The sequence below is a fragment of the Papaver somniferum genome, chromosome 10 (assembly GCF_003573695.1).
Source record: "Papaver somniferum cultivar HN1 chromosome 10, ASM357369v1, whole genome shotgun sequence".
Classification (NCBI taxonomy): Eukaryota; Viridiplantae; Streptophyta; class Magnoliopsida; order Ranunculales; family Papaveraceae; genus Papaver; species Papaver somniferum.
Window position 1 is genome coordinate 58206515 of NC_039367.1, and position 27563 is coordinate 58234077.

Below are 27563 nucleotides of genomic sequence, written 5' to 3' on the forward strand. Positions count from 1 at the left end.
TCCAGCGATGAAATCTTCATGGGTAGTCTTTTTGACGACGGAAGCTTTATCACTAGTTACAAGAGATTTGAGCAAATCACTCCTACTTTGGGAGCATTTCTTTCTAACGAAGAAAAACAAACTAAATGGTTGGAATTTAATTCCGAAAAAACCCATCCTTCTTCTGATTTCATCGGATCTTATTCATACTTATATTTGTCTTACTCTGGTAATCCTTTTCTTTCTCTTGTCAGATTTCTCGGTATTGTACTCTTACTTTGTATTCTCTTATTTTCGATGTTAAACTCATTGTAACCTTGAAATCCCGTTAATGCAAAGGTTTCTTGTTTATCCACAAAAAAAAAAAAAAAAGAAATACGATAAGGGGTCTGTACATAAGCATATGGCTCATGGGAACTATATTGGGACATTTCATATTTTCCCAATGAGATATGCTTGAGGGGCATTTTGATCGGTGCAAAGGGACACAAAAGTTAGGGGTTGGGGTCAGGTAGCAATGGTTTACTAGGTTGGAGTCATGCTATAATGGTTCTGCTGATTAGCGATCACGTGGTTACACCATTTTGATTTTTTAGTTATTCTTTCGCCAAAGCCTTTGTTTAATCGAAAATGTCAATGTATTTTCTTTGAAGAAAGATGTTACACAAATAACTACTATAAAAAAAAATGTCACGCAGATATACATAGAGCATAGCAGCGTATGCGTCATACTACTATTAACCACGCAGTAACAACATTCAAGCACCCTCTAACTAAGTCGTACTTGGATGGAGGGAATATCCCAAGTATATTCACCACTCGGTGTACCAAAACAATAGCTCGAGAAGTTCTATGAATGGTAGGCTCACGGAATGATGCAAATGCACGCATATGCATATCAATGTACAACATGTTGGTCGCAAATTTAGTAAGATTCGCCCGTGAAACAATTTTCCTTGGTGGGATCTGGGATGGGAAAACTGAACCAACCCAGAACCAGAAGAGTCTCATTTGGTTGCCTCGACAACGTGAATAGAGTATGGACTATGGACCGAACACATTTTAAAAACGACACTGAATAATGTCCGTTCTTTGCTATCGTTCAAAATTGACGACCACGTGTCCGAAATGTAAAAACATTGGTACACATTGGTTTCAGCTGCATGGACAACAACACATACCTGTAGGTTTCGGTTCAATAATGCTAACATAGTTCCGAGGCAGGCAGAAGATGTACGGTATTCCCTAGACTGATTATTATCGAAACCGCGCTTTCTTCTGCACTTTTCAATATCTTTGTTTGTTATATTTGTTAAAACTTGAAACTAACACAGTGAGAAAAAATCAGTCTCATTCTTCACGGACAAGAAGAAGAGAAGAGAAGAAAAAACATCTCTTTCATTTCAGATCCATTTTTACTTATTTCTTTAATCTATCCTTCTAATCCCTTCTTCTTTGATAATCTCTCCTTCAAAATCATTGTTTTTCTTGGGGATTCAGAAAAATCAATTCTGAGTTTTCGAGGCATTTCGGAATCCGTCGAAAAAACACAAAATCAGTTGGTGTTTGGTCTTTATATTGAGGTTTCAGATAATTTCATTTGGCTGTTGGTGTTTGATTCCAACGTTTTCTGTTTAAAATGATTTCTTCATTTAAGCAATCTGCAGCTATTTCTAGTTCTGCTTCTGGTATAATTCGAAAGAATTCAAATGCTATTTCAAAACCGCGACTTTCATTGTTTCTATCCATGCCGATTAAAAAAGTCTCGAAGTCTAAAACCTCTGCTTTGACATCTCAAAAACCTCTTTATATTTCATCTGAAGGTTTTGCTTCTTTTGAGAAATCTAAACCTAAAAATGCAAATTTTGAGTGCAAAGCTTATGAGGCTGATAGATCACAACCAATGGATGCAAACATTGAATTCCCGGATCAACAAACAAGATCAGCAGCAGCTCAGAAGGCTAAAATTAGTATATATTTTGCCACATGGTGGGCTTTGAATGTGGTGTTCAATATCTATAACAAGAAAGTTCTTAATGCTTTTCCTTACCCATGGCTCACATCTCTTCTATCTCTTGCTGCTGGTTCTTTGATGATGTTGATTTCATGGGCAACTAGAATTGCTGAACCTCCTGAAACTGATTTACAATTCTGGAAAACCCTTTTACCGGTAAGATTTTTTAGGCCTTTCTTGTGTTTGATTTATTGAATTTGTTTGATTCTGGTTTCCGTTTCATTATTTTAATCTTATGGGTTGTGTTTTTTGTTTTAGGTTGCTGTTGCTCATACAATTGGCCATGTAGCTGCAACAGTGAGTATGTCCAAGGTTGCAGTTTCTTTCACTCACATCATTAAAAGTGGTGAGCCTGCTTTTAGTGTGTTGGTTTCAAGGTTTATAATGGGGGAGACGTTCCCTATGCCGGTTTATCTTTCACTTCTCCCAATTATTGGAGGTTGCGGTCTTGCTGCTCTCACTGAGCTCAATTTTAACATGATTGGTAAGGAAACTGGTTTCTTTGTATGCATAAATGAATTTGCTTTTTTGGTCCTTTGTTTTTATGCTCTTAGTACTGTATTGCGTTATGTGCAACCTCCTTTGCAGAATTTAGATTCGAATATTTGTTTTTGGATACTTCCAAAGCATTCACGGGTGTTTCACCCCACTAGGGGTTGGGTAGAAATCTAGGAATTATATGACAATTGGCTTTTTGTTTCTTTTCTTTACCTGTGGGGGTTGTTTTCTGTACTGTGAATTTTATGGTGTTTGTCTGGATGTAGGATTTATGGGTGCTATGATATCAAACTTGGCGTTTGTGTTCCGAAACATATTCTCGAAGAAAGGTATGACAGGGAAATCCGCAAGCAAGTCAGTTGGTGGGATGAACTACTACGCTTGTCTGTCGATGTTGTCGCTCCTAATTCTCACACCTTTTGCCATCGCTGTGGAGGGTCCCCAAGTGTGGGCAGCTGGATGGGAAACAGCCATCGCTCAGATTGGTCCCAATTTTGTTTGGTATACACATGACCTCTCACCCTTTTTACTTTGCATTTTGTGATGCTCCTCTTTTTTGCCGTGTTTGTTTCCCTTCCCATCACCCCATTGCATTTTACTGTGTTATAATTTTTTTTAAAAAAAATCGAAATGGGAAAGTAATACCAGAAACTTGTTTATTAACTGCCAGTAATTGTGTCATTCCATGTATTTGCTGGAGCAAGAAAAACTATGTGTATCTTGATCAGTTGCCCTCCATATGTTCCATCACTATCACGTGCTCAATGTCCTTTGAGGTTAATCAAGAACGTATAGTAGAAGTCTTCTGCTGACAGCTTCTTTGTTGTCCTGTTATACAGGGCTGATACTTGTAGAATGTAAATTGTGGCCCAACCCCTCAAAAAAGTCATCTTGTGAATTTGGGTTAATCAAGAACGATTTTTTGGGGACATGGTTTTTTTTTGGACCATGGTTTTATTTTGGGTAAAGACATTAGAAGTAAATCTAGGTCACCCCTTATCTAGATATTTATATTAATACCTAAATTACCCTTCTGATTAATTTTAGGTGATGATTAGTTAGTGTTAATAATGGTTAGTGTAATGATTAGTGAGATGATTAAGTTAAAGATAATTAGTGAGATTAAAAAATCAGATGTTTTTTTTTAAAGAAGTAGAATTATTGAGAGAGTAAAGTTAGAGAAGATGAAAAAGGAAAACATGAAAAACGATGGATTTTACCTACCACAACCGGAGGAAGGGTATTTGGGTACCCAGGTATGCTTCAAACTTAGATAATGTTGGTTAAATTGCTCCAAACTTTCAAAAAAAAATGAAATTTTTTATGTAGATTTGGGCCAGTTCGGTTACCATATGTCAAGAACATGGAACCGAACACACCTGAAAGTGTAGTTCGGTTACGTTTTCCAAACACGCAGGTTACCGAACTCGCTCGTTAATGGAGGTTTTAGTCGTACAGTGTAATGTTCGGTTACCTAGGATAAAATGGTAGGTAACCAAACTTTGAATTTAACAATTTATTTGGGTACATCTTGTGTGTTCGGTTAGTTCGCAAACTTCAACGCAACCAAGTTCCCAGCCGAACTGCAGGTTAAAAGTAACCTAGTGTTAGAAGTTCGGTTGGTTCGCAAACTTCAACATATTTTGCGAATCAACCGAACTGGGCTTATATATGCAATTAGGCAAACGTTCGGTTACTACGAAATTTATTTCTTGGTGAATTAGGTAGAGTTCGGTTACGAAGTTTCAAAGGTAGAGTTCGGTTACAAAGAAAACTTAACATTTTTGTGAACGAACCGAACTTGTGGACTTCTCATTATTTTCGTAAACTAAAGTTCGGTGATATCCTTATTTTGCGAAGGAACCGAACTTATGGACTTGTGTCCTTCTAATACAAGGAGTTCGATTAAAAGTATTTTTTTTGCGAATCAACCGAACTAAGAGTTCGGTTAAGAAAAAATTAATTCGTGATAACCGAACTTTTCTCTGGAAAAAAAACCCTCCATTAAACCTCTCTACAACTTTCATTTTCAACTCATTTTAATGATTACTTCCCATTTATTCAACCAAAAACGAATGACAAATAATGGGTTTGTGAGAATATCTTTGTTAATGTTTTAAATTAAGTTATATATATATATATATAGTGGTGGTGGTAATCGGTGGTTGGTGGTAAAATGAATGACAAATAATGGGTTTGTGAGAATATCTTTGTTAATGTTTTAAATTAAGCTATATATATAGTGGTGGTGGTGGTTGGTGGTGGTGGTAATCGTTAAAACGAATGACAAGTAATGGGTTTGTGAGAATATCTTTGTTAAATTAAGCTATATATATATATATAGTGGTGGTGGTGGTTGGTGGTGGTGGTAATCGGTGGTTGTGATAATCAGAGGTGGTGGCGGTGGTGGGCGGTGGTGGGCGGTGGTGGTGGTGGTAATCGGTGGTTGGTGGTGGTGGTAATCGGAGGTGGTGGTGGTGGGAGGTGGTTATATATATAGGTGGTTATTGGGTTGGTTTTAAATTAAATTAGGTTAAAGATAAGTTAGTCATTTCAATGTTTTAGGACACCCCTTATAACTATAGGGAAGGTGGCCTAATAAAACTATGGTCCCCTCAAAAAAATCATGATCCCTAAAAAATCGTTCTTAATCAAGTGGCATCCTGAACTCTCCCTAGCCCACCTTCCTAATGAGCCGTGTCGTGGTTTTTCTCTTTTTGGTCATAAGGTTTTGATCTTTCAATTCTTTTAAATCTTCTTACTTTGGAAATTTGTATGTCGTCTTGTGGTTCTTAATTATAGGTGGGTAGCAGCGCAAAGTATTTTCTACCATTTGTACAATCAGTTCTCGTACATGTCCCTAGATGAGATATCCCCCTTGACGTTTAGCATTGGAAATACCATGAAGAGGATATCTGTCATTGTCTCTTCCATAATCATTTTCCGCACGCCTGTTCAAGCCGTAAACGCTCTTGGGGCTGCTATTGCAATTCTTGGAACGTTCCTCTACTCCCAGGTAAAAGTCTCATTTTCTCAGTTCAAGCTTATTACGCTAAATATGTTGACAGCTTCCGTTACTCAACATACAGCTAGACATGACGTATCCCATAGATATTATTTGTTTGTATCTTATGTATACAGCTTCCGTTACTCAACATACAGCTAGACATGATGTATCCCATAGATATTATTTGTTTGTATCTTATGTATGCCAAAAGCTCAGATTTTACTTTTCTTTCGTTAAAAAGAACAAACAAGCAGATTCATGACAGCCCTTCTGTCTTTTGGAGGACATGACTCGCCTTGGGTCCATGGGGTCACTAATACCATCTGAAACTATTTAGTATAACAAAGTAAATTTCCTTGTATATCACAATATTTGCCTGGCGATTATATTTTGAGCCTCCAGAAACTCATTTGTAATAAGATTCTTATGTTACCGATACGATCATTCAATTTGGGCTTCCATCTGAGCCAAAATAGTTCTTCACCGTTACTGGATGATAGCATTATCAAATGATATATAGCAAAAAATTCCTTCAGTGGAATGTGTTTGTTACAGTCAATTAACAATGTTGCTGATTATATTTCTTCCCTTGTAACTTTTGTGCAGGCGAAACAGTAAAGAGACTTAGTTAGAGGAATATACAGTTGAAATATAGCAGTTTGAAGTTTATGAAATCACAGCGCAATGGCAAGCAGACCGAGCTCACAAGCACAACCTTTTAGGAAATGTTTCGCGGCCTGAGAAGGCATCCAATTTTGGTCAGTTGGAGCAATAGACAGCAGTAGTTTTGTTGTAGATAATAATGTCGTTGGAGAACAATATTAACAACTATCAGTTTCCTAGTTCCCACTTAGAACATAGTTTCATCCCTTCACCTTTTTAGGTTAGGGTTGTCACAAGGAAGTCTTCTTTTGAAACTGAAAATAAAGATGGCCGCAGACTCTTTGTTTACTTTTGAGCCAAACCATTTTTGGTTTGAATAATAATACAAGGGAATCTTATGATTTCACATTCTCTTTAATCTTAATCAGATTGTCTTATTTTTCTTATGGTTGTTTACTATTTAGTTTTAAGGCTCTATAATGACATGATGCTGAGATGTGTCACAAGATGACCTTTCAACTGACTAAGGTGATCTGTCAATTGTCAAACCAAAAATGCCCCAAACTCCAACTGACTAAGTTGGAGTTTGGGCTACTCATTGGGTGCCCAATGTAGTACACAAAACTGACTTCCAGAGTTTTGAAAGGACAGCTCTTCTTGCACAAGAAAATAGGACCTATAAGTAACAAATTGCGGTATGCCTCAAAAAACAAAAAAAAAACAAATGGCATGCTTCTTTAGCCTTTGGACCACTTTTAGGGTTGACATTGGTGTCATGTTAAAGATATTGTAATTCAGGGGGAAAAGAAAAAATAAAAATAAATTGTAATTCAGGGGGGAAAAGAAAAGTTAAAAGACACTTGTCTAGTGCATGCTACTCCAAACTTGTATGTAATTAGGGTCGACATTGGTGTCAACTTAAAATATTGTAATTCAGGGGGGGAAAAAAAGAAAAAAAGAAATTGTAATTCAGGGAAAAAAAGAAGAGAAAAAAAGTTAAAAGACACTAGTCCAGTGCATGCAATTTTCTACTCCAAACTTGTATGTAACAGTTCATCCAGTAGTGGATTTGTGCAGTTGTTAGATTCCAATGCCTTTGTCCATTTGGTCTTTTAGACTGAACAATGCCAAATTGAAAGCCTAAGAATGAATTCAGAAGTATTGGGACTAACAGCAACAGTTCCTCAAACCAAATTGATTCCACCCAGAAGTTCCCCACGAAACTAACAGTTGCCAGGAGTGAGCTCAGTTTTGCAGAAATCATGATACCTGGCTTGTGAAGTAAAAAGTCGAGGCAAGTAACCAGGAAGACGTGCACTATGTTTTTTTGCAAGTGATCTGAAATTCATGACCACGTGAACCATATCTGAAATGGCCGTCGATAGGAAATTGAACTATCAGTTCTGACGATTTAATCCACCTTAAAGGATTATATTGATCACTAAGGTCTGTCTGACACTTATAACAAAAACACAAGATGCGTGAAAAAAGATGATATAAAAGCAACCAGAACTTTCGTTACATGAGAAAAGCAAATTCTTGTACAACCCTTTCTGTTTTATTACTCATAAAGTCATGGATCCTAGTTCAAACCTTCAAAGCTTCAAATGCTTAATGGCTGTATGGACATCTTTATCACCTCTCCCACTGAAGTTGACAACAACTTTAGTTCCATCTGGAAGAGTTGGGCAAAGCTTTTCCAAGTAAGCAAGGGCATGGGATGTCTCTAAAGCTGGGATAATGCCTTCAAGTCGGGATACTCTCTTGAACGCTGCAATATCACAAAAACAACTAACCATTAGTTCAAATATCATAAAAGGAAGCAAGGAGGTACATAAGACACTTGAAAGCATCCAGTTCAAGGAGACTTCATGTATTTCTAACTTCAAACATTTTGTTTTTAGGTTGTGCAGTGTCTAAGTCTTGATAAGGATGAACAGTTCACATGTACAGAAACAACAACATCCAGGGAGACTTGAGGGTATTCCTTTTTAATCATACGCATACCAGTTCATAACCAAGAAGCAACAACATCCAGGGAGACTTGAGGGTATTCCTTTTTAATCATACGCATACCAGTTCATAACCAAGAAGCATAGGACACACTAACAAAACACAGATACATCCGCCATACCTTCCAGTGCCTCTTCGTCAGTGATGCTATAGTATTCAGCCCGACCCAAATCTTTCAGAAAGCTGTGCTCCGGTCCCACACCAGGATAATCCAAGCTAATTCAATACAGGAAAAGAACAGTTACGACTATGATGCTTACTCGAATCTTACAAGGAGACGACTTTAACAGAGACCACTAGAAATGTAAGTTGTATTCTTACCCGGCACTTATTGAATGAGGCTCAATTATCTGACCATCATCATCCTGCAATAAGTAACTCATAGCTCCATGCAGAACCCCTACTTCACCTTTTGTTAAAGTAGCGGCATGCTTACCACTGTCTATGCCAAAACCAGCAGCTTCTACACCAATCAACCTAACTTCTTTGTCATCAACAAACTCATGGAAGAGTCCCATTGCATTAGAACCTCCACCCACGCAGGCAACTAAAACATCTGGCATTCCACCCCATTTCTCCATTGCCTGCTTCCTTGTTTCTTTGCCTATCACGGCATGGAACTCCCTCACCATCATAGGATATGGATGTGGTCCAGCAACAGATCCCAAAATATAATGGGTGGACTCCACATTCGTCACCCAGTCTCTAATAGCCTCTGAAGTAGCATCTTTCAGTGTTGCTGTTCCGGAATGGACTGGTCTGACCTGTAAGACAAAAACACCGAAAAATAAATAAATTAGAATGGAATCTGGGCAAAAAAGAACAAGCGCAAGATGTGATGAAAGACCGAGTAAGTTTCGGAAAAAAATTTTGTCCAAGATATCACTACTTCGAAGTATATATGCTTAAATGCTTTATCAAAAAAGTGTCAAATCATCCCAAAAGAAGCAGAGAAGTAACAACCTACAGGGCAGAAAGGTTATACCCTGCTGGCTGTACAGTTTCAAACCTTCAACCAACATCAGATAGTTGCTATCTAATTATATACCTAACCTTGTATTGGATATGCTCATGCATACCCTCTTCAAAAAAAAAAAAAACACTCTTTGTTTCGTAAATACTGAAGCATAATTTCATTCTAAGACTACATCCCCACACATCTAGGTAAGTGCTTGACAAAATTGGCACAGAAAGATTAGTCAGGCTCTTGACATCAAACAATGGTTTATGCTTTAATAATTGCTGGTCATAGCTAAAGTTGATCCTCTAGGCGACGAGTTTACAAAATCAGATGGCTGACTAATAATAAAAATATACGTAAGTATTTAGTATCCTTGAAGTCATTATTAACCTAGCATGAGATAAATGCTGAGGCAAACGACTTTAATCCCATTGATTATATCTCAACATAACTGAACAAACAGCAATCTACTTATCAATTTGAGAGGCATCAAAAAGAAAGAACAGCGACAAACCTCAGCTCCAAGAAGCCTCATCCTGAACACATTAAGGGCTTGTCTCTCCATATCCATAGCACCCATATATATAATGCATTCAAGACCAAACCTAGCACATACAGTTGCAGTAGCAACCCCATGTTGACCAGCTCCAGTCTCAGCTATAATCCGTTTTTTCCCCAATCGCTTAGCAAGCAAAGCTTGGGCAACAGCATTGTTGATTTTGTGAGCACCTGTGTGGTTAAGATCTTCCCTTTTAAGATATATATGAGGTCCTCCCCCATTAGCAGACTTATAGTGTTCCGTTAACCTCTCTGCAAAGTAAAGAGGTGTCTCCCTACCAACATAGTCCTTAAAAATTCCACTCAATTCTTCCTATAATCAAACAACCATACATCCAAAATCAGCACAAAACAAAGAAATCGTAACTGTGAAAATAATTAGCAAAAAATACTACATAGTCTGCAAAATGTATATTCCCCAGAACCCGTTTGGAAGAGATTCTTTTATAATGAATTTATCAAACGAAACAGCAAAACAAAAAAATTGGCGCCAATTTGGTGCTAGAAAGTTCCACAGAAAATCCTAATCAAATTAATGAACAATGCAATTCAAAAGATGATCTTGTGAGAAAGTATGGATCCATTATTCTATATGAATCTAATAAGTCTTCCTACTCTAATTTCTAATTTTCAGTTTATGACTAAAAAAAAAAAAATCAACCAACAATAAATTTTAGAAAAATCTGATAAACCCTAACCTGAAAATCTTGGTCTGCCGCCAATGACCGAAACGCAGATTCAAGCTCCGTAAGTGCATACATTAGTGTTTCAGGAACATATTTTCCCCCAAATTTCCCAAACCTACCAAAAGAATCAGGTCTCTGCGAAATAGTCGACATTTTTGATTTCTCTTCAGTTACGGCACAAGAAATTGAAGAACTTTTAATGGAAGAAGAAGAAGAAGGTAAAGGAAATTTCTGGAAATGAACTCGTAAAGGATTAAAGGAAGAAGAAGAAGAAAGGTATGGTTTTTGAAGGAGATTAGAATTAGGGTTTTTGCAAGTAACAGTGGAGGATGAGAAAGCCATTTACAAGTTATAATTTCCGAAGAGATTTCCTTTGAGATAGAGAGTGAGAGACAGGGTTGCTCTGGTATTAGTAATTCTGGTGCTGGGAATAGAAAAGGAAAAATTGGTAATTGATTTTGGTTTAGTTAATGAGGAAATCTTTTTGAAGTGACGTGGAGTTTTATCAACTACAGATATTTATACACGTGTCACCACTGAGAATCTTTGTTGCAACCTAATGGCAATAAATGATAAAATATATAGAGTCATCCCACCTACTCCAAAGATTGTTTGCTTTCTATCCACCGATACAATTTTCTTTTTATTTTGTTTTTATCGATAAAGAATTTTATGCTAGCGAGTTTCGAATTCAGGACTTAATGACTTTTTCTACGATGACACCAGTTCCATCAATTCAAGTTGAACATCCAGTAAGGGCACTTATCATTAGAATAGAGTAATTATTCATTAGAGTGATATTTACAAATGGATCAGCCAAAAAAAACAAATCAAATGTATTAGGAACATCTTCGGTTCCCATAATATTCAGATTACACAACTTTATAAATATATTCTTTTCACATTAATTCGTCTACACACACAAAATTAACAACTGAGGTTAGTCAATCACCCTCGATCACAATATATAAAGAGATTGAAAACCTTTTGACGTGAATCCGGGGATTCTGCGAATAATTTCTATGAAGTCCCAGTGATTGATAAAGACAAAAATTATATAAAGATTTCACTTGCATACATCAATAAAATAATCAAAACATTAATCGTTTTACAAAATAAATAAATAAATAATTATAGAAAAATATATAAATTTGTGCGTACTAAATAGAAACTATTCAGACCAGGAGCGCTCTCAGAGTTTATGGAGAAAAGAGTCAGTTTGATTTCTGTTAGTGATACTTCCTTGATTTTCTGAACACTTTTTTTCTATTAAAAAAGCTCAAATACTTATTCGTTCTCAACTTTCAGTAATAAATATTGCACTCCTTGACTTCTTCTCTATTCCATATTGAAAAAAATAGACATTTTAACACATTCCTCTATGGTTCTTATTCTAAAGATGACACCGTGAGCTATTAGAGGATCTCCCATGCAAGGGGTCAAGTTCATTTTGAATGGAGGTTTTGTTAACATTTGTTTTTTGGGTTGCTACTAAATGGTAACAAAATCAAATAAATTTTTTTATCTATAGTTCATCTAACCAATTTATTTAAATTTAGAGACAAAATGATGATATGAACTTAAGATTCAAGGTCATGAAGAAAGTCTAATGTAAATTTTCTCCTTTACTCCACTTAACCATGTTATCTTCCTTTGTATTTCCTACCATTGTTGAAGTAGAAGGTTCTTCTTGCAACTGTGGATGTGCTTGTAACACCGTTCCCCTACGAGTTTGGATTCCGCACCTCTGGTATTCCCAGTCTTTAGGTGCCAGTGATTAAGTACCTGAAAATAAAAATCTAGAAAAACGAAATTAAAAACTAAAAAGAAAATCTAAATACACAAGATTAAAACTAATAAAAATAACAACTAAAGCTACCGACTGCTCCCCGGCAACGACGCCAAAATTTGATGCGTGTCGTAAGTGCAATCAAATTAATAATCTTATTTCCACACAATTAAATGGTAATATAATGGAAGTAAGGATCGTCCCCATGAAGAGCAGTGAGTTTTAGTTGTCAAAGTGTCACAAGGGGGGTTTTGTTTTAAATTTTGAACAAAATAAATAATCAAAGAAATAAAATTATATTGTAATCAATAAAGAGAGATATGATCGAGGAATCCTTCTTCGTATATAAACCGTCGATGAGTTATTATAATCGCCTACTCGTCATTAATCATAGATTATCACCAACCGTAAAATAACATCTAGATCAGTGTTATCCCCTAAATTCCTTATATCACTGGATACGGAAGTTCTCGCCTACCAGATTTTATTCAACGAACCACAAAGTAGTAGATCACTCAAGGTGTAATCCAATCAAATGCTTTATCTTTTGTGAATTTATAGGTTGATCCTACTAGTTAGACTCTTAGATCAAGGTCCACTTTTTAGTGTTGTTTATACACACAATCGCTCCACAGAATCCCCCTGCAAGGTTTTGTGTTCTCTACTTGTGTATAAGTTATTCAACGATTACTTATCTCCTAACTCAATACTAGCAATAGATTGAATCGACAAATCAATTTAGTTGGCCACCTAAACAATCTATCAATCAATCATAAATATTAATTAGTATAAACAAATGATAATCATATGAAGAACTTCAAAGTAGATTAATATAATAACTCAAATCTTGTTTACAACTTAGAATTCATCCTCAATCAATAGGTGTTTAGCTACTCATGGATGTAGAAACATCCATGATATACATATGAGAAAAGTAAAGAGATGACGTTACGATTGATAATCGCTCCGTGTGATGTTTCTTCTCTCGAAACCCTAACAATTTCGTGACCTAATGATGTGATATGATTTCACATAACCTAATACATTTTTATAGGTTTTACATTGCTTGGCGTTCACGTATTGGGTTCGGTTCAAGAACCCGACCCAAAATAACGAATTAACGTTCCCAAACGTGCCCTTAGGCCTTCCAAGGTGTGAATACACGTTTCCGTTTGATAAGTTCGCGTACCCAGTCCGCAAACTTCAAATTCCAGCAGAAATTTTCGGAAATAAGTCTGCGAACTCAGTTCGCAAACCCAGTTCGCGGACTTCACTGTCTTCGGTATTCAATAAAAACTGTTTTGGCCACAACTTTTTCATCCGAACTCGGAATGACCTCATTCTTTTTGAATTCTTTTTATCTTTAAATTCTATTCAAGATGATGATGAGAAATCCTTAATTTGAATGAGTTAAGATCGGTCTTTGGCCTGAGTCTTGATTTTGAGCGTTTTGCTCCTTTTCGTCGCACTTCTTCCACTTCTCTTGGACTTGGGATCTTGGATTCTTGGAATACTTTTCTTCCTAGATGTTTTCAGAACTTTATAGCTCATTTTTGGATGATTCACCTAATTGAGACAAATAAGAGAAAACAAGAGTAATAATATGAAAATATGCAAGAATAATAACTAAAGAAAGTATGGAATGGATACTAAAATCATATGAATTATGCACTAATCAAATTCCCCCACACTTAGCTTTTGCTAGTCCTCGAGCAAACTAAATAAAACCAATCCTAAATACAACAACCCCATGTCGAGAGGATACAATTACTCTTAGCATGAATAACATGCCTTTAAACCCCTACGTGTCCTTAGTGGACGAGTTATAGTCTCGTGAGGGCTTACAAGAGGTATACCCACAATATAACTGACAGTTGAATTGAGAATTAAGTTGTCGGTTCTAGGAGACTGACAATATAATTTTCTGCATAACTCCTTTTGCATGACCTAGTCTGCTCCAAATATCGCCAGTGAATTGAACTTTTTGCGCTTTTCGCTCCAAATGGACGTTTCTCCTTCTTTTGCTCCAAATGACTCCATTGCACCTAATAAACTCAAACTCAAACATAAGATACATAATTTTCAAGAAAAATAGCAAAGAAAGCATAAACTATCAAGAACCACTAAGGATAGACACAAAGTAGAAAGCCAAATAATTAGCTTGCATATGTTCTTTAGCTACAAACATCCCACATACATTCCAATAATCACACACAAGCAATTACTTACGTGTGACATTCAACCTGATTACAAAACTCTACTAAGATAGTCATCGTACTGGTTGCAACGTTTATCACAACACTCGCATACTGAAATCACATGGATAGATAAGAAAATGAAAATAGAAAAGTGAAGTGTGCAAATGTTGACTAAAGTGAAAGATGTTACCCACAATACTTGTATGAATGTCGTCAAAGGATATATATTTATAACACAATAGTTGAGAGAAGCACCCATTTAACTCGACCACATGATTAGATACTCTAAGCGCATGTTTCCTTTTCAACAAGTATGTGATAGTTGCTTTGGATCCTGCACTCCACGCTTGCTTAGGCGACGGAGACAGGGACAACGTTTCATACATACTGTTATCCAAGTGTCAAGAACCTCATCAATAGTCTTTTGACTTGCTATATAATGATGATATGGTTTTTGTTTTCATCGACTTTGATTATCCGCGATTCCGGACCTATCATTTATTAATGTCAATAAAAGAAGAGGAGCCATTTTTTTTTTACTTTTTTCGGATCACTCTTTACTCTTTAAGAGTGTAAGACAAATGTCTTATGAGACTTTTATATACTCAACCAATGATTACCTTGCTACAACATCCACGACAGTATTAGGATCCCATCAAATCACTTTAGAGAAACATAAACTGCAAAAATAAAAAGAAAGTGATTCAGTAATGATTTCGAGGATGACTCTTTCAAACGACTACCATAGTTTAGTTTTTCATTCAATTATGAACATATATATTTAAGGATTGAAATAAATGGAACTTAATCTATAGCCGTAAGAACTGTAAGAGGTGTAGAGTGTCATCCTAAATAGCTCATAATTAACTCCAAAAGATGAAGTCTCAAGGATGCAATAAATCAAATAGTATTATTTGTTATGTGCATTTGCAAATAGTATGATACTAAATGCTCCCCCACACATAAACTCAACATTGTCCTCAATGTTCAAAACCGAAAATTCTGAAATCTGACGTAACAACAAATTAAACTCGAAAACTGTACCAATGGGTAGGGAAATAGGAAAAACATCATAAACTAAAGTTGTTCGCCTATGTATTTTCTATAAAGTGTCAAAAGGGAACAGCGTTTCGATAAAAGGTCTGACTTTGATGGCCTCCGGACTGACTGTCATGCAATCTGAAAAAATTCTGAAAAAATACCGAAACTCAAATGTCCAGGCCTATCGCTCCAACTTAACAGACTCCGAATTCAGATTTTCTTTTTGTAAAAGAAAGGTGAGTCTGTCCTCTTTAAAATTTGGGGTCAACCACTCAAATCGGACTCCGTATGAAGTCTCGAGAGCTATTTTCGTGACAACTGCGCAGCCATAATTTTCTGGCGAGAATTCGTCAAAACTTTCATTATAGATATAAGACTTGTAAAATCTAAGATGGAAATGAAAAATATGATATGCAAAACTAAGAAAATTAAAAACAAAAGGGATAGAGATACAAAACCGATGGGTTGCCTCCCATTTAGCGCTTCGTTTAATGTCCTCAGCCCGATTTGGCATTCCGTCAATTACTCCTCCAGAGGGAGATAATCATGAAATTCTTGCACATCCATATCCACATAAGCAATGATTTCATAATATGGCTTCAATATATGGCCGTTCACCTTTAAATTTGTTCCATCTCTAAGACTAGAAATTTCAACTGCGCCATGAGAATAAACATTAGTAACAACATATGGTCCAATCCATATGGACCTTAGCTTACCAGGAAATAGTTTAAGACGAGAATAAAATAAAAGAACTTTTTTCCCCACAATAAAATTCTTTCGAGAAATCATCTTGTCATAGAAAAGTTTCGTTTTTTCTTGTAAATATGAGAACTCTCGTAAGCATCATTACGTATCTCCTCTAGCTCATTGAGTTGTAACTTCCTTTGTTTCCCCGCATTGTCATGATCCATGTTGCACATCTTTACCGTCCAATATGACTTGTGTTCAAGTTCAACCGGAAGATGACAAGCTTTTCCATAAACCAACTGATATGGAGACATACCAATCGGTGTTTTGTACGCCGTTCTATATGCCCATAATGCATCATTAAGCCTATAACTCCAATCTTTCCGTGTAGTGTTTACGGTTTTCTCAAGAATGGATTTAATCTCACGGTCTGAGATTTCGGCTTGCCCACTAGTCTGTGGGTGGTATGGCGTACCAACCTTGTGTGTTATGTTGTACTTCTTGAGTAGAGCATGAAAGGATTTCTAAAAATGCGAACCTCCGTCATTGATAATCACTCTTGGTGTACCATGTCTAGAAAAAATATATTCCTTCAAAAACTCACAAACAACTTGAGAATCATTTGTAGGGGTGGCTTTAGCTTCCACCCATTTCGAAACATAATCCACATTAAGAAGTATATAAAATTTTCCATTAGAATTGACAAAAGGACCAATAAAATCAATTCCCCACACATCAAATACTTCAACATCAAGAATTGGTGTGAGTGGCATTTGATTTCGAGCACCTAGATTACCCGTTCTTTGACATCTATCACAAGATTTGCAAAAGATATATTCATTCTCAAATAAGGTAGGCCAATAAAATCCACTTTCAAGTACTTTGAAAGCGGTACGTTTAGAACCAAAGTGACCACCACATGCATAAGTATGACAAAAAGTAAGAATAGATTGAAATTCAGAATTAGGTACGCACCTGCGGATGATTTGATCAGAACCGTATTTCTACAAGTAGGGCTCATCCCACACATACTGCTTGGCTATTTTCTTAAGCTTAAGCTTTTGAAAATTAGATATTGTACTAGGTACTTGTCTTGTAACCAAGTAGTTCACTATATCCGCGTACCAAGGTGTTGAATCTTCAATTGAGAAAAGTTGTTCGTCTGGAAAACGATCTTGTAAAGGAAGTTCTTCTTCGGAAACAACAAGTCTGCTGAGATGATCCACAACAGTATTTTCAACACCTCTTTTATCCTTGATTTCATAATCAAATTCTTGCAGTAGCAGTATCCACCGTATAAATCTTGGCTTAGCTTCTTTCTTCTTTAGTAGGTACCCAAGTGTTGCGTGATCGGAATACACAACCACTTTTGAACCAACCAAATAGGATCTAAATTTTTCAATTGCAAACACTATAGCCAAAAAATCTTTCTCGGTGGTAGAATAATTGATTTGTGCATCGTTTAGGGTCCTAGATGCATAATAAATCACATGAGACAGCTTGTCTACTCTTTGACCCAAAACGGCTCCAACTGCATAGTCACTTGCATCACACATTAATTCAAATGGCAAACTCCAGTCTGCTGACTTGATAATTGGTGCAGTTGTCAACAATTCTTTCAATTTATCAAAGGCATCCTTGCACTCCTTGTTGAAGTAAAAATAACCTCTTTTTGCAATAATCTGCACATCGGCATTGAGATTTTGGAGAAATCCTTGATAAACCGCATGTAAAAACCTGCATGACCAAGAAAAGAAAGAATTTCCCTCACCGAAGTGGGATATTGTAAGTTTCATATTAAGTCTATCCTTGCTTTGTCAACTTCAAGCCCTCGAGAGGACACAATGTGACCAAGCATTATGCCATGGTTTACCATAAAGTGACATTTCTCCCAATTAAGAACAAGATTAGTGTCTATGCATCTTTTAAGCACAAGTTCAAGATTTTGTAAACAAAAATCAAATGAATCACCATAAACACTAAAATCATCCATAAATACCTCAATAATGCGCTCCACATAGTCAGAAAATATACTGACCATACACCTCTGAAAAGTTGCAGGTGCATTGCAAAGACCAAAATATATTCGTCTATAGGAAAACGTACCAAAAGGACAAGTAAAAGTAGTCTTCTCCTGATCCTCCGGCGCAATACAATCTGATTGTAGCCCGAATAACCGTCTAAAAAGCAATAATGTGAGTGTCCAGCTAACCTCTCTAACATATGATCAATGAAAGGCAAAGGAAAGTGATCCTTTCGGGTTGCTGTATTAAGATTTATGTAGTCTATGCATACTCTCCATACTGTTTGAACTCTTGTAGGAACAAGTTCATCATCTTGATTTCTAACAACAGTGACAGCTGATTCCTTAGGCACCACTTGAACCGGGCTAACCCATTTGCTGTCAGAAATTGGGTAAATCACCCCCACCTTAGTAATTTGAGGATATCTTTCTTTACGACCTCCATCATTCGGGGGTTAAGCCTACGCTGAGCATCACGTAAGGATTAAAATCATCTTCCATTAGGATTCTATGCATGCACATGGATGGACTAGTGCCTTTGATGTCAACATTGTCCAACCAATATCCGTTTTGTGCTCTTTCAGAACCCTAAGTAGACGTTCTTCTTGTATTGGTGTGAGGTTCTTTGCAATAATCACCGTAAGTTCTTCTTTATCACCCAAGTATGCGTACTTTAGGTGGTCTGGAAGCGACTTCAATTCAAGTTTCGGTGCCTACACAATAGAAGTAAAGGAACCTCATTAGTTATGGGTAACGAAATATAAGAAATATTACCCGTTTATGCTTCTGGTAGTGCTGTTAAGGCACCACACATCTCCACTAGATCTTTGGCTATCTCAACGTCCAGGTTCGGATGTCCATGAACGTCCAAATCAATGATATTCTGTATCACAACTCCAAGATCATCTTCAGCATTCAAATCAAACATTTGTTGTGCTAACGAATCAATAACATCAATGGAGAAGGCTGAGTGAACATCACTAGGATAGCGCATGGTTTTAAAAATATTGAACCGTATGATCTCCTTATCAAATTCCATAGTGAGTGCACCACTATCAACATCAATCTTCGGCTTTGCAGTCTTCATGAACGGTCTTCCAAGAAGTAACGAAGTAGATGAACAATTATCTCCATTGTGCATATCCACAATGTAGAAATCAACTGGAAAGATTAACCGATTCACTTGAACTAACACGTCCTCCACGACTCCCTTAGGATACATATTGGACTTGTTATCCAATTGAATAGTGATCTTTGCCTCTTTTAAAGGTCCGAGATTCAAAGAATCATAAACATCGGCTGACATAACACTTATGGATGCTCCCAAATCAAGCAAAGCACGATCAAATCGTCGGTTACCAATGGTAACTGGTACCATTAAACCGCCAGGATCTTCACACTTTGTAGGCATCTTCTTTAGCAACATAGTTGTAGCACTTTCGCCCACTTGAGTAATCTGATTAACAATCAACATATCCTTCCTTGTACACAAATCCTTCAAAACCTTAGCATATCTGGGTACGTTTCTGATGGCCTCGATAAATGGAATGTTGATGTGTATCTTGTTAAAAATATCCATGATCTTCGTGTCTTGAGACTATTTCTTGGATTTGGCAAAACAACTAGGAAAAGGAGGTGGTATGGTAAAAATGGGAACCGTGTCCTTAGGTTGGCCGTTTGAGGTTGGCTTTTCCTTTGGGACGGTTTCCTCTTCTACTTCCTTTTCGATGTCGTTACTAACCTCTTTTTGTTGATGTGGCTCTTCAGTTTTTCTTCCACTCCTTAACGTAACCGCATTAACGTGCTCTCTTGGATTCACGAACGGTTGAGATGGTAACTTTTTTGATGCTTGTGCTTCCAACTTACCCACTGTTGTAGCCAAATGCCCCATTTGAGTTTCCAAATCTTTAATAGCATTATCATTTTTTAGCTGATTCTGTTTGGCATCTTGTATGAACTGATCAGTTTTCTGCTGACCGTGTTTGATTATGGATATGAGTGCTTCAAACTTGGATTCCTCATTCTGAGGTTGTTGTTGTTGAAAACCACCTTGCCTCACATATGGATTGGGAGCTGCAACTTGCTTGTTAGCATAACTAAAATTAAGATGATCTTTCCAACCAGGGTTATAAGTATTTCGAATAGGGATCATACCTTTGCCTCTGATTAGGAAATATAGCATTTACCTCGGCCTCGTCTTCGTATGGTGGAGCAACTACAGAGGCTATACGATGAATTGCCTTTTCAATAGTACTCAATCGATGCTCTGTATTTGAATCTCCAATCTCGCTCACTCTCCTGACATTTGAGTCGTGTCTGGTGTAAAGTTGTTGAGCATTCGAAGCCATACTCTCGATCAAACTAGTCGCCTGAGAGATTGTCTTCTCAGTAAGTGAACCACCAGTGGTTGCATCAATCAAATTTCGTTGCTCTAGAAGTAATCCTTCATAGAATTATTGAATGATGAGTGTTGGAGATATGGTGTGATGGGGACAGCTTGCCACTAACTTTTTGTACCTATCCTAGTATTCATAGAGAGACTCCCCGGTAATCTGGAAAACACCACTAATCTCTTTAACGGATGCTGCTTTAGAAGCAGGAAAATACTTCTCTAAAAATAGCTTTTTCATCTCGGCTCATGTTGTAATACTCCCTGGAGGAAGGTAATACAACCATTCTTCCGCCGAATCTATTAAAGAGAATCGGAAGGCTTGCAGCAATGCCGTATCACTGTCTTCCGTACTTTGCCTAAGACTTGTCATCTTCTGTTGGAATTTTCGAAGATGACGATTCAGATCTTCACCTGGAAGTCCCTTGAACTTTGGCAGATGATGAAGTAAGCTCAACTTCAGCTCCACTGGGTTAGTGATTGTAATGCACAGTGGTTGCGAATCTAAGCATGGAGATGTCAACTCCCCTAACTTCCTCTCCGCAGGTGGAGGTGGTGGATTATTTGTATTGCCTACCATTGTTGAAGTAGAAGGTTCTTCTTGCAACTGTGGATATGCTTGTAACACCGTTCCCCTACGAGTTTGGATTCCGCACCTCTGGTATTCCCAGTCTTTAGGTGCCAGATATTAAGTACCTGAAAATAAAAATCTAGAAAAACGAAATTAAAAACTAAAAAGAAATTCTAAAGACAAGATTAAAACTAATAAAAATAACAACTAAAGCTACCGACTGCTCCCCGGCAGCGGCGCCAAAATTTGATGTGTGTCGTAAGTGCAATCAAACTAATAATCTTATTTTCACACAATTAACTAGTAATATAATGGAAGTAAGGATCGTTCCCACGAAAAGCAGTGAGTTTTAGTTGTCAAAGTGTCACAAGGGGGGTTTTGTTTTAGATTGTGAACAAAATAAATAATCAAAGAAATAAAATTGTATTGTAATCAATAAAGAGAGATATGATCGAGGAATCCTTCTTCGTATATAAACCGTCAATGAGTTATTATAATTGTATACTCGTCGTTAATCATAGATTATCACCAACCGTAATAACATCTAGATCAGTGTTATCCCCTAAATTCCTTATATCACTGGATACGGATGTTCTCGCCTACCAGATTCTATTCAACGAACCACCAAGTAGTAGATCACTCAAGGTGTAATCCAATCGAATGCTTTATCTTTTGTGAATTTATAGGTTGATCCTACTAGTTAGACTCTTAGATCAAGGTCCACTTTTTAGTGTTGTTTATACACATAATCGCTCCACATAATCCCTCTGCAAGTTTTTGTGTTCTCTACTTGTGTACAAGTTATTCAACGATTACTTATCTCCTAACTCAATACTAGCAATAGATTGAATCCACAAATTAATTTAGTTGGCCACCTAAACAATTTATCAATCAATCATAAATATTAATTAGTATAAACAAACGATAATCATATGAAGAACTTCAAAGTAGATTAATATAATAACTCAAATCTTGTTTACAACTTAGAATTCATCCTCAATCAATAGGTGTTTAGCTACTCATGGATGTAGAAACATCCATGATATACATATGAGAAAAGTAAAGAGATGACGTTACGATTGATAATCGCTCCGTGTGATGTTTCTTCTCTCCAAACCCTAAAAATTTCGTGACATAATGATGTGGTATGATTTCACATAACCTAATACCTTTTTATAGGTTTTACATTTCTTGGCGTTCACATATTGGGTTCGATTCAAGAACCCGACCCAAAATAACGAATTAACGTTCCCAAACGTGCCCTTAGGCCTTCCAAGGTGTGAATACACGTTTTCCGTTTGATAAGTTCGCGTACCCAGTCTGCAAACTTCAAATTCCAGCAGAAATTTTCGGAAATAAGTCGGCGAAATCGGTTCGCAAACCCAGTTCGCGGACTTCACTGTCTTCGGTATTCAATAAAATCTGTCTTGGCCACAACTTCTTCATCCGAACTCGGAATGACCTCATTCTTTTCGCATTCATTTTATCTTTCAATTCTATTCAAGATGATGATGAGAAATCTTTAATTTGAGTGAGTTAAGATCGGTCTTTGGCCTGAGTCTTGATTTTGTGCGTTTTGCTCATTTTCGTCGCACTTCTTCCACTTCTCTTGGACTTGGGCGCTTGGATTCTTGGAATACTTTTCTTCCTAGCTCTTTTCAGCACTTTATAGCTCCTTTTTGGATGATTCACCTAATTGAGACAAATACGAGAAAACAAGAGTAATAATACGAAAATATGCAAGAATAATAGTTAAAGCAAGTAAGGAAAAAGAAAAAGATTAATCACAAATGTTTTCCTAGTATTTTAATATAATAAAAACAAGAAAAAGATTATATGGATCCCAACTAGTGGATATTAATTTATCCAGATATCCATAGGGGAATAAATCTCCATAAAATTTTGATCATCCCTATTTATATGGATTCTTCTTGAGACGTGGATATTTTAACATCCATGTACGTGTATGATTAACAGAAAATTGGCTATTTGGCCAAAAAGGTGTTATATATGGTTCAAATGGACGGGTAGCATAAGGTCTGGGTCAAATGGATAGTTAAAATAAAAAATCAAATACATACCATAAAACCCCTCTTCTTAGTTATCTTCTCCCATTTCCATCAGCAAAACACCAACACCAAAATCTCTCAGATTCATCACCGTCGCCATCAGCAATACAGATAACTGGATTCCAAACCGTTCATCATCGACACAACCACCTCTATTATCGATTGTGATTTATGTTCTTCAAATTCCCTAAATTATTGAAAAGAATAGTATTATGCTGTTATCATCTATCAATTCAAGACGAATACCCGTAAGTTTCTTAACCCTAATTCATGTTTTTGATTTTAATTTTAGGAAAAACATGTTTTTTGATTGAAATGTTGAAATAGAAATGAAATTTAGGTTAAAAATGTTGTTTGATTACCATTAGTATAGAATCCTGTTTGAATGTGGTCATGTGAATTTAGATTTTTGGTTGTATGTTGATTTTACAAAGATATGTGTACTGATATAGCCTATTTTGAATGATTTCAACCATATTATACTAGGATGAAAACCAATTTCATCATGTTTTGGATAGAGCTCGAATTATTTTCATCCATGTTATACTAGGATGAAAACCAGTTTCATCATGTTTTCGATTGAGCTGATATTGACTTTATCCATGTTATACAAGGAGGAAAAATGGTTTCATCATGTTTTGTATTTGGTGGGAAGGATGAAATCAGTTTCATCTAGTTTACACATTGATATACCTTATTTTTTTTGTCAGAATACTCAGGGTGAAAATAATTTCATCTAGTTGTAGACTGTAATATAACTTATTTTAGTCAAAATATGCAGGATGAAACTAGTTTCATATAGTTTATACACTGATATACCTTAATTTTCGTCAGAATACTCAACTAGAAACCAGATTCATCTATTTTTAGACTTCAGTATAACTGTATTTTTGTCAAAATATATGATGAAACCAATTTCATATAGCTTACATATTGATATACCTTAATTTTTGTCAGAATACTCAGGATGAAACCAATTTTATCTAGTTGTAGGATGTAATATAATTGTATTTTCGTAAAAACATGCAGGAGGAAACCAATTTCATCTAGTTGTAGACTATGATATAACTTTATTTTCATCAGAATATGCAGGATGAAATCAGTTTCATCTAGTTTTAAACTGCGATATACCTAGGTTTTCGTCACAATACGCACGATGAAACTAGGTACTTCTTGTAAATAAACCAAGTGTGTTGATACAACTTCTTAACGGAACTATAAGAGAAGATTAATAATATTAGTTTAGTTTAGTTTAGTTGTAGGTAATGTGTATAAATGAATGATTAGAATTGACTCTCTACTAACTCTTCGAGATAATTATGATGATTTAAATTGTTTAGATTGCAACTGCTTATGGTATAGATTGTCGAGATGGATGACAGTGATTTAGAATAATAAATTGTTGGTATATCTTGTTGTTTATGGGTGAAAACTATTTCTGCCGGTTTTGGTAATTTGGGGTGTGTGGATGAGAAATGAATCTAAACCCTAAACAAATGCACTGCACGGGAGTGCTTTTGATTCGAGAAATCAATCTGTACAATTCTGTTCTAAACCAAGAAATGGCCGTTATAGACTTGCTTCGGTCACAAAGTGAAGGAGATGGGGTTGATCTTAGGTTGGGAAGCGAAGAAGGTGTTGAGATTGTGAAGGTGTTGGTGATGAGTGCCAAATATTGTATATATTTGCACCTTTTTATTGGTATTTAACTCATCATTTGTGCACTAACGCTCCATTTTATCCCATATTCTGTGTTTTCGTTGTTTTCAAGAATAAATACTTTTATCAATTGATTTTTCATTTTTAGGTACTAAATAAAGCCTGGTTAACTCACGGAGCGAAAAGAGCAAAGACACGGGAAAAAGTCGAAGGAAACTCTAGCGTAAAAGAAGTGAAGAATGCGGTATGGAAGACTCAAGGATGAAAATTGGCTTAACAAGGAAGAAATTGTTCTTAAAGAAGAAGTGGGCTCAAGATTACCTAAGCCCAAATCCATTTCCTAAACCCAAACCCATATCTTAAACCCAAACCCATATCCTAAACCCAAAATCCAAACCTAAAACCGCTTCCATTTTCAGCCGTCAGATTGGATCCATCACTTCATCCCACGGTCGCTTCATCATCGTGCATCAAAATCTGAATTTCCTGTCTAACATCATAGTACCTAACTCCATCTTAAGTCGTCAGTTTTGATGTATCACACATCCAACGGTCGCTCCACGCCTGTTTCCTTCGTGCCGTTCGATTTAATCCAGATGTGATCATCCAACGCTTTCTCTTCGCTGTGAATCAACATTCGATGTCCCCGCCTCACACCCTAGAAACAAATATCTTCTTCCTAACCAAACATTCCCTTCTTCCTCCCATCGAGAACTTCTTCTCTCTTTCTCTGCAGTTTTCTTCCCCCGACAGAAACCCATCACCCGCAGTTTCTTCTTCTCGAGCTTCACCACCACCACCTTCACCCGACCACGACAGCAGACCAAACCATCAGTTTAACCCCCTAGTCTCTCTTTCTCCATCATAGCTTCTTCATACCTAGATGCTACAATTGAGAGAGGCAGACTTAGGGTTTCCCCTCACAGTCGATTAAGGACAATTGGAGCAGGACATGGAGTGGCAGAAGCAAGACAAAGCATGTGTTATCGTCAATTAGCAGAGGAGAAAACAAAATTAGAATATTGGTGAGTTTATTTTACATAAACCCTAATTTTGGGAATTTGGGAATTTGGGGGGAAATTGTATGAACCCTAATTTTGGGGTATAAATAGAATGTGTGTGTGGGTGTTGGGAGGGTATGCCCGGGCTAGCCGGAGCACCAAGCTCTTAGTGTTCTGTAATTTTATTTCATCTGTTTCATCCAGTAGTATAATTTGATCATGTTTTAGTTCACTAAGCTAAGGTTGAGATGAAACCATAGCTTTGTACTATGTTATTTATGTTGTTTGTGTGATTCTTGAATGCTTAAAATGTTGTATGATAGATTTAATCTCAGTGCATCAATATTCTGCTCTCACAATGTATGTCAAGCATCCATTGTAGTTAGGATAACATTGTGTTGATTGACCTGCAACTCATGCCTTAAAGACTGTTATGAAACCTCTGACTAGTTGTGCTTTAGTTATACAGTTAGTGCTTAGGATTGATATTTTAGTTGTGATTGAATCATCCATTGGTGAAACACCTTAGGTAGGTAATAGACTTGACACCTCTACCTTATCTGTTAAAAGGATAAGAGTATCATAATCAGTTGAATACATTTTATGAGTTAATGGTGGATTCGAAAACCTTAGTTCCCTCATTCTCACTGTTTACACCCTTAGTTCATTCATGCTCTTGTTTATTAAACATTGCACATTGCTTCCACTGTCTTATCTTTGCTCCTTTACACACTGCTTTGCACTGCTGTGCTTTTTGCTTTCAATCACTGCCCAAAATTCTCTGAAATCAGTTAAGCAAAAGCCTAGATTCAACTACACACACCAAGTCCCTGAGGACAAACCCCTTCTTACCTCACTCAGTACAACTGACCCTTTATACATGCAGGTCTAAGTTGTAGGTTCTTTTAAAACCCACACCAAGTTTTTGGCGCCGCTGCCTGGGACTTGGCGTTGTGTGTTGAAGTTTCTTGGCTTGTATCTTATCTATTATTGCACTTTCTTAGCTGTACTTGCATTTATCTTTTAGCTTTTTCTTTTGCTGTTCATTTGCATCATCACTACATCTGCATCTTCTCTGCTCTAGTAGCATTTGCATTTTGCATCTTCACTGCATATTGTTCTTGCATTTATCTTTGCATACTGTTATGAATCATAACTTGCATCTTTCAATTAATCTTACTGCCTCCTGCATTCACATAATCTCTGCCTTCTTGCTGTGCATCTCATTGCATTTCACTGAACTTGCAAATTTGCTGCTGCTGTGGTGCTGTGGAGCTGGTGTTGCTGCTGCTGCTCTTGGCTGTGCTGCTGCTGCTGCTGGTGTTGTTGCTGCTGTGAACCAAAGCCCAACTGGGCTGTGCAACTAGAACAACAGAGCAGCTGGGCTGTGCTAAAAAGAGTAAGCGTAAATCCAATATCTGTGTGGGCTTGCTTTAAAAACTGAAATTCTGGGCCTTGTAAATTGATTCTGAAACTCTTGAACCCAAGTGCACTTTGTTTCTGAACTCTGGGCTTGAACCCAACTCAGAATTTGTAAAACGTTTTTAATCCCAAGTGGGCCTCGTATTTTGGCTAACTGAGAGCCCAACAATCAAATACCCATCTGGGCCTCGTGCATTTCTGGGCTTGGTTCACTGAACTCATTAGTTGGGCCGTGTACTCAAATCTCTAGGACGTCCGCTGGGCTTGTCCCACAGAAAATTTGAACCAGTTAGCTGGGCCTCATCCCATTAAAACCAAAAGGAGTTTTCAAAACCCAACAAAACCAAAATTTTCTCCCAACTCAAAACCAAATTCTTGCTCCACCAATGTGG

At 36.8% G+C, this 27563-nt stretch overlaps 2 protein-coding genes across 2 annotated transcripts; one reads left to right on the forward strand and one right to left on the reverse strand.

Moving 5' to 3' along the window:
• The first annotated feature begins 1192 nt into the window (after positions 1–1192).
• Positions 1193–6507, forward strand: LOC113319127 (glucose-6-phosphate/phosphate translocator 2, chloroplastic-like). The gene is made up of 5 exons (XM_026567405.1): positions 1193–2149; positions 2252–2477; positions 2758–2992; positions 5294–5507; positions 6105–6507. The coding sequence occupies exons 1-5, from the start codon at positions 1619–1621 to the stop codon at positions 6114–6116; spliced, it is 1218 nt and encodes a 405-aa protein (XP_026423190.1). The 5' UTR covers positions 1193–1618; the 3' UTR covers positions 6117–6507.
• Positions 6508–7505: 998 nt separating this feature from the next.
• On the reverse strand, positions 7506–10764 carry LOC113318420 (tryptophan synthase beta chain 1-like). The gene is made up of 5 exons (XM_026566589.1): positions 10332–10764; positions 9590–9946; positions 8436–8878; positions 8236–8330; positions 7506–7872 (listed from the first exon to the last, which is right to left on the reverse strand). Exons 1-5 carry the CDS (start codon positions 10659–10661, stop codon positions 7697–7699), a joined length of 1401 nt encoding a protein of 466 aa, XP_026422374.1. The 5' UTR covers positions 10662–10764; the 3' UTR covers positions 7506–7696.
• Between the last annotated feature and the right edge of the window lie 16799 nt (positions 10765–27563).